This window comes from Humulus lupulus, chromosome 5, assembly GCF_963169125.1.
Source record: "Humulus lupulus chromosome 5, drHumLupu1.1, whole genome shotgun sequence".
Taxonomy (NCBI): Eukaryota; Viridiplantae; Streptophyta; class Magnoliopsida; order Rosales; family Cannabaceae; genus Humulus; species Humulus lupulus.
The window spans coordinates 242,530,631-242,538,372 of record NC_084797.1 but is presented as its reverse complement, the minus strand read 5'-3'; the positions used below and the strand labels follow the sequence as shown (position 1 = coordinate 242,538,372).

At 30.5% G+C, this 7,742-nt stretch overlaps 2 protein-coding genes across 3 annotated transcripts; one reads left to right on the top strand and one right to left on the bottom strand.

The window, feature by feature from the left end:
• The first annotated feature begins 1,921 nt into the window (after positions 1-1,921).
• On the top strand, positions 1,922-2,887 carry LOC133834117 (uncharacterized). Its single transcript, XM_062263621.1, has one exon. The coding sequence runs from the start codon at positions 1,965-1,967 to the stop codon at positions 2,631-2,633; it is 669 nt and encodes a 222-aa protein (XP_062119605.1). The 5' UTR covers positions 1,922-1,964; the 3' UTR covers positions 2,634-2,887.
• A 1,467-nt stretch (positions 2,888-4,354) lies between these two features.
• Positions 4,355-6,704, bottom strand: LOC133778628 (RNA polymerase II transcriptional coactivator KELP). Of its 2 annotated transcripts, XM_062218616.1 has the most exons (4): positions 6,324-6,704; positions 6,079-6,184; positions 4,615-4,748; positions 4,355-4,419 (listed from the first exon to the last, which is right to left on the bottom strand). In XM_062218616.1, exons 1-3 carry the CDS (start codon positions 6,609-6,611, stop codon positions 4,654-4,656), a joined length of 489 nt encoding a protein of 162 aa, XP_062074600.1. In that variant the 5' UTR covers positions 6,612-6,704; the 3' UTR covers positions 4,355-4,419; positions 4,615-4,653. The 2 variants fall into 2 exon arrangements, with proteins under 2 accessions (XP_062074600.1, XP_062074599.1); XM_062218615.1 differs by lacking the exon at positions 4,355-4,419 and having other exon boundaries at positions 4,455-4,748.
• Positions 6,705-7,742: the final 1,038 nt, after the last annotated feature.

Sequence of the window (7,742 nt, the reverse complement as noted above, 5' to 3'; positions counted from 1 at the left end):
GTTGTATTTCTCCATTCTCTTCTTCTAATTCTTCTCTTGTTTATTTATTTGTATTTTTCAATCATAGAGTTGTAATACTATTTAATCAATCTTGTTTATTTGTATTATTTTGTCTAGAGTTGTAACTATTCTTACCATTTTCATTGATACAACATATATTTTACTAACAATATTTTTGTTGGGATTATGTTCTTGTGTAGATTTGTTCATGTTTTTACAAGATTTATTCATGGAGTAGAATTTTTTAGGTGGAATAATCTAGGTTTTGATTTTATTTTCTTACTTTAATTTTGTTTAAAATTATATTTACATTTTAATGAATTAATTAACGGTAAATATCATTTTATATCTATTTTTAATTTATTAATATTTTATCTATATAATTTAATTAATTAATTAATAAAATATGAGAGAATTTTGATATTATTCAAAAAAAAAAAAGTTTGATGTTTTGTTTTATTTTGCAAAACTCATAATACAATTTACCTTTAATGTATAAAATCTAATATTTAAACTCAACTTTGGTAGAATAAGTACGTGAATCCACCTAGGCAACTTGTATTTTATTAGAGCATAATTGGAAGAACAATCTTTTCCATTCCAATGAAAATAATCACCAATATTTCACATGATTGATTATTTGGAAAACAACCCAAATTATTTTAGCCATATTAATTGCTTTTAACAAGATAACATATTTATACATACAAAATTATTTATCATTATTTAACTTTTCATTTGGAGCTTATAAAGGAGAGGATCCCAATGTCTCTAAAAAGTTGTTTTTATATAAAAAAAAAAATTATCAAAACAAAGCTATTATTCAAAGTTGAAAAAAAACTATTAACAAAAAGAAAAAGATTATAAACACTTTGCAAACACTTTGAAAGTTTTAAAACATCCTGGTACCATGTACACTATGATATATAATAATGAATAAAATGTCAAATAAATAAAGAATTTAGAAAATTTCTTTTACATTAGATAAATTATTCATACATCAACATGTGGCATTGATTAATGTTTTCATAACCTTTATATATATATATATATATTTTTAAGGGTTTATATTTGTTTGGATATTGTGTTTTGCTCGTTACTTGTTTGACATCTGTATTCTGACAAATTATTTTTTAGATCTTATGTTTTATAAAATGGTTTAAATAGAACCCTAAACCCGATTTTGGTTAAAGTTTTCTCATCTGAAATCACAAATAATTCACCAAACTAACAATTCAGAATAAAAATAAAATAATTCTGTTTAAAAATTATGTTGTTATATTTAATTTTTTCTTACAGAGTCCAAACAGATAATCGAAAAAAATACAGAGTTCAAAAAAATATAAATTTTTTTAAGTGTTAACCAAAATTTGCCTTTGATGTGACATAAACCGATAAACTTAACAATAATCACGGATTAATTAGAAACAAAAGAATACAAGTTATACCACATGAACTAACTTAACTCATCCGTGATACTGATACAATGAATACAAACTAATTAATTAATTAATTAGATGCCTAATTTTGATTAGGACAAGAATAATAATATCAAAACAGGTAAATCCAAACCGTCTAAGCCTAGCAAGAGAATTTGAATTTAGTCACCTTCTGTAGTTTCTTCCTATTATTTTAACTCAATAATCTACCTCATTTCCTGTTCTTTTGCGTTGTATCAAACTATACTTTTCACTTATTAAATTATTGCACCACCAACGGTCCAATTTCACATGCTGCCCATCAAATATTTTCTACCCAAAAAGGAAAATAGAAAGAAAATAAAAATCACTAATTTGTCATTTCTGACACAACCCCATTTTCTTTCCACATGCTCATATTAAGATTCTCAAAACTATATTTGTCTATATATATACACAATGAGCTAAATGTTGTCATGAAATAAGTGTACTACTATTCCTAATAAGCTAAGCTAAGCTAAATAGTTTTTTCTTTTCTTTTTGAAAATGGGGAATTGTTCTCCCAAATGTACTAGTGTCTCATCTGATAACAACAGTCCTACCAAGTCCTCCTCCTCCTCCATCAGGGTCCTCACAGATTCAGGCACTATTCTTGAGTTGAAAGGTCCTAAACTAGCTTCTGAAGTCCTCAACTCTCACCCTGGCTATGGCATTTTCAAGCAGGGTCATGGATCATCACCCTTGGCCAAAGATGAGAGTTTAGTAGGAGGAAAATTCTACTACCTTCTCCCACTAAGGAATAATCGTGGTGGTGTCGAAACTAATATTACTGCCATGGAAGCTGAATACATAGCTGCTGCTGCTGAGGCGAAGAAGAGGTCATTATCTCATTCAGCGTCGGCCGAGTTTGTGGAGAATTTGGCGAGTGGTTCGGGTATGCGAGTGCTGCCCTCCGGAGGGAATGGTGTGTGGAAGGTGAAGTTGATGATTGACACTAAACAGTTGGAGGAGATTTTGTCTGAGCAAGGCAACACTGAGGCCTTGATTGAGAGAATGAGGATGGTTGCAAGCTCTGCTGCTGGCACACTCACTCCCAGGCACAGCAAGAGTAGTACATGGAAATCTAACTTGTCTAGCTTGTTTAATAAGGTGCCTGCTGCTGCTGCTGACCACTCTAGGAGAGAAAGCCCAGTTAGTGGATTTTTGCACTGTTAGTTCTTTTTTTTTTTTTTTCCATTTTAACTTGATGGAATGTTTGATGGGTTTGTTGGTGCCTTCCTACATGAAACTTCATGTTTCTATAGGAGAGATTTTAACTTTTAACTGTTTCATGTGTTGGGATACTATGTATTTTATGTGAGTTTTTAATTAGTGTGTTGTTGTACATGTTACCAAAGAAAGAGAAGGGTTTTAGTCTTATCAGCTGACTGTAATGTGCAAGAATAAATATGTATATTTTGTCTTTATAATGTCTTATGTTGTGTGCTATAATTCATAGAGTGAATGAAATACAGCCATATATGAACAATTTTTTACATGTAATCGGAATTAATATATATAGATTGAACATATACGAAGAGTATCGAATATATATACATCTATCTATTGTTGTTGATAATCTCGATCTAGGTTTAGATCTACAAAAGAAAAAAAAATTAGAATGAGTACACGGACTTCCAAGCTCTCACTAACTCTTTAAATGTAGTTACTGAAAATTAGAATGAGCAATAAGCTTGTGAACCTTTTGAAATATTCCCTCTATATAATTAGGAAATTCAAATTGGATTAAATATATAAATGTTGACTATTAATTCTGATATATTAAATGAATAAAAAATAAATTAGTTGTAACAAATTAATTTTAATATATCGTATAAAAATACTCGAAGATTCTCCCACTTCGTCAGTATTTAATTAATATATAATTTAAACATAACAATTATCCATGTTAGATAATAAACATATGAATCAGAGCTATGGAGATTATAGGCTTTAAAGCACTCACAATGAGTGCTTTGATGTATCCATTAAAATACCTCATCAAATCTTCATTTTTTCTATTTTACATCACAATTCTACATTACACCTTACATTTAGCTTCTCTATATTTTCTTTTACATTATTTAAATATTATATTTACAATTATTATTTAATAGTTAAAGTTAAAGAATAAAATTAAAAAAGAAAAAAATTAGCTAAAGGGAGAGAGAAAGGAAAAAAAGATTAATTTAAAAAAATAAATAAATGTTTACACATTGATTGAAGCTTAGCTACATTTAGTATAGAAATAATTAATTTTAGTGAAAAGCTATTATAAATAAATATATAAATAAATATTTAAATGAGCCAACTGAGACAATAATAAGTCTTTAAGCTATTTTTTTTTAACTTTGGACTAAGTTAGAGCAGTGGGACTGCTCTTACAAGAGCATTACTTTTGGTATGTTATGGAGATTTTTACCCCAAAAGGGCAAACTATTTAAATTATTTTTTAACATCTAGAAAACCCCACTATTACAGGCTTTCCCGTTACTTTTTCACTTAGAGTAGATTAAAATTCCTTTTTACTTTGTATATTAAAATTTAAATCTCGAAGGTAGCTTTAACATCACTTTCGTCACCCAAATAGACATTGCTAATTAAAATTGTGAGAAGTAATGAAAATCCAACTTAAAAAGCGATGAAAAAACTGTCTTATAGTAGTGCCATAAAATGTCTTGTAGAGTGGTCTATATAGATAAGCCCCTTAAGAGGTGTTTGGTATAGGATAAATTAAATATTGAAATGAGAATCCAATTCAAATTTTAAGGAGTTAAAATTAATAATTTGTGTAAGCTCTACATGTATTTTAAAATTAAAGCAAATCATTTTGTACACAAGAGTTTAATATTAACTACATCGTAAATTCCTCTACACTCTCCAAATCAACTCACCTGTTCAAAACAAACGCCCGTTATTGAGACTGATACCTCTTTCCATTCCATTCCACAATTGACACAGCCTGAACAGAATGCAATTGAGACCAAACAGGCATAGTAGAGTTAAAAGAGCTAGTTAGAAACATAACAATAGTTCAAGTCAACAATGGTTGTTCTATCCATGTATTAAGATACAGACACAAGGCATTAAATTGACAAAGCCACAACAAGTAGATATGGAGAACAACCAATGGAACGGTAGAGGTTCTAGGAAATACATTTCGAGATAGCTTCATTAATTTAATGCTAGATGACAGTCACATGATCCGCGACTCCATTTTACTGATGGCTTTCTCTATAGCAGGTACATTTTTCTTGAAGGCTGACCATTGTTCTTCTGTCAAGCTGATCCCTGTAACAAAACAATACAATCAAGCATAAGGATATATGGAGTACTAATATATAACATTATATTTAAACATCCACAAAAGCAATCCTTGCAAAGTAGAGCATAGTCCATCGTTACTTTAACTACAAAAGAGAGCCAAATGATGCAAAACACAATCACAAGAACAGCTACCATTAGTACTCGGAGATTATCAATTACTTGGTAGCCTTAGAAAGATTACTGGCCATATTATAGGATACATTGTATTTGAACACAAAATTCTTTCTCATGAGGGTAGATCAAGTGGTCGGTTCCATGATTTTCTCTCGTAATGATTATGGATAGTTCCATGATTAACTACAAAAGAGAGGCAAATGATGCAAAACACAATCACAAGACCAGCTACCATTTAACTCGGAGATTTTTTAATCCACACAATTACTTGGCAGCCTTAGAAAGATTACTGGCCATATTATAGGATACATTGTATTGAACACAAAATACTTTCTCGTGAGGGTAGAGATCAAGTGATCGGTTCCATGATTTTCTCTTGTAATGATTATGGATAGTACCTAATCAAGCAACATGTTTGAGTTTTCTGCTGTAGTGACCCAGGTTTCAACTTGAGTTTGCAAAGCAAATTCAAAGGATGTGGTTCAGGGTAGGTGAACAATGTGACCTACTTAGTAATATGCTTAAGTTTCCTGCCTTAGTCTCCCAATTTGCAAAACAAATATAAATAATGAGTGTGTGAGAAGTCTTGAGTTCCTCAAAGCTGGAAAATGATCACCATAGGCATGCAGGGAAAGATAGACTCTTGGAGATGGCAAGGAGGTTTCTACTGCTAGCTAGTCAAAGGTTCCTCGCTTTTACCTCTTTACTAGAACTTCCTAACCATTCTAACCAGGTGATTGGTGTAACACTACAACTTGTTCCACGTAATCATAACGTAATGAAATGGGCTTCAAAAGTCAGATTCAAAACTTATTTATTGTTATGAGTTATGGCAGATCTTATTGCTTAAATTACAGGCCAGGCAACAATAACTTAACAAATATTTAAACACACCCAAAGTACTTGTAGCTTGATACTAAATAACTACATCAAATATTTTCTCATAATGCAAATTGGTAGCAAGCACCACCAGAAGTTATACTAGATAATAATTCAAACATATTAGAAACAAGCTAGTCTAAGAAATCTTCATAAATATAAGAACAATCAAATCAAACAACCAGATCAATAATGCACTTTTCAGCTCCCAGCTAGCTAGAATAAGCTAAGCCCAGTCACACAGTCATCTCAAAGGTGGAAAATTTTAAAAAGAGAAAGGTAATTAATTTGGGTAAAGTACCTTTAGCAGTAGGAAGCTCTTTCCCATCTTTCTTAAAGTATTCCCTTATAGACACCAACGTTTTCCCTCGAAAATCTTGAACTGTCACCTTCCTCTTCTCTGACAACTGAACCCAAAAAACACCAATTCAACAAAAAACCAACAAATCCCAGTTTCAGTCATCCATAAACCCCCTTTTCTTTTTCCCTCGAACTTTCTCAGGAACCAAACGGAATCCCACATATGAAAACAAAGAAAGAACAGACCTTGCAAACAATGAGATTGCCTTCGTCGTCGTACTCGCCATCACCCGTCTGCCGTTCTTGTTCCTCTTCTTCTGCCTCCTCCTTCTCCTCCTCCTGTTGTTGTTGTTCTTCGAGGAAGGACCGAACGACTTGCTTGACGAAGGCCTTGTATGGAGGCTTGGAGAGATCAAGGTGGAGCTTGTCGGAGGCCTGCTTCCGAATCTTGTACTCAGTGACGTCATCCATATTGGATTGTTGGAGAATGGAACGCACCGTTTTCTGGATCTTCTCTTCCATCTCAGCTTCCATTTTTAGGGGCTTTCTCTTGCTCTGACAACACTATTACTTTCGGAAAATCCTTTTCCCAAACTCCTAACTGAACCCTCTCTTACATCATTCCTTCATACCTACCTACTTTCTACTTTCTACTTTCTTCTATCTATGCCTGCTTCCGTGTGTGCTGCCCCACCGTAACAAATCATACGTGTCACTCACTCATTGGCTCACTATCTTAATCTTTCATCATAGTGGTTTATACTTCTTAGCTATGCCTCCACCTGTTCATGAAATGCCAGCTCAACAAGTGACTAGTGAGATGTTAAATTATTGGGTAGGTAACCATTTGGTACTCTGTATTTTTCTAAAATATCATTTTGATATCCTCTGTTTTCAATAATGCTCATATGGTACCTTGTATTTTAAAATCGTACATATTTGGTACTTTAAACTCAAATTTAATTAATAAAATTTTACTAATTTAATCAAATGACTGTCAATTATATAAGTTCTAAATTTAAATTTAATTACTTAATTACATATAACTGATGACAGTTTAATCGTATTGACAAAATTTTATCTTTCAAATCTGAGTCTAGGGTATCAAATATGTATAATTTTAAAATTCAGGGTATTATATGAGCATTATTGAAAAAAGAGGGTACCAAAATGATATTTTGCAAAAACATAAGGTACCAAATGAGTGAATTCCCTAAATTATTATATATAGTATAAGATACAAACAACTTCTATTAATATAAAATTTATTAATTATTTTTATATTAATATCATATAAATTTTAAATAAATATTCTATTTGAATTAAATAATTTATTTATTTTTATTTAAATTTATGTTTGTTCTAGTTTTTAAATTTGAGAGTGGCAACAAGAGATTATATACTTTATATTTAATGTAATATTAAATATTATACATGGATTTTAAATTTAAGTTTCTTGCTATTTAAAAAAAAAAAGCAATTTGTTACTAATTCACAATAGATTATATTATATGTTTAATATGATATTATTCTAATAAGTAAATTTAAGTATAATTAAATTTTATTTAAATTATAAAAAAGTATGATTTTATTATTTTTAAATAATTATCATTGTAAAATATCTAAAAAAATATCATATTTTAATTTGTTTAATTATTTGTTATT

What these genes read in the sequence shown, in the direction of transcription:
- LOC133834117 (XM_062263621.1), top strand. Translation starts at nt 1,965, where the DNA reads ATGGGGAATTGTTCTCCCAAATGTACTAGTGTCTCATCTGATAACAAC.
- LOC133778628 (XM_062218616.1), bottom strand. Translation starts at nt 6,611, where the DNA reads ATGGAAGCTGAGATGGAAGAGAAGATCCAGAAAACGGTGCGTTCCATT. An exon ending in GCAATCTCATTGTTTGCAAG is followed by an intron (nt 6,185 to 6,323) that starts GTCTGTTCTTTC and finishes TTTTGGGTTCAG; the next exon opens with TTGTCAGAGAAGAGGAAGGT. An exon ending in AGAGCTTCCTACTGCTAAAG is followed by an intron (nt 4,749 to 6,078) that starts GTACTTTACCCA and finishes GTTTTGTTACAG; the next exon opens with GGATCAGCTTGACAGAAGAA.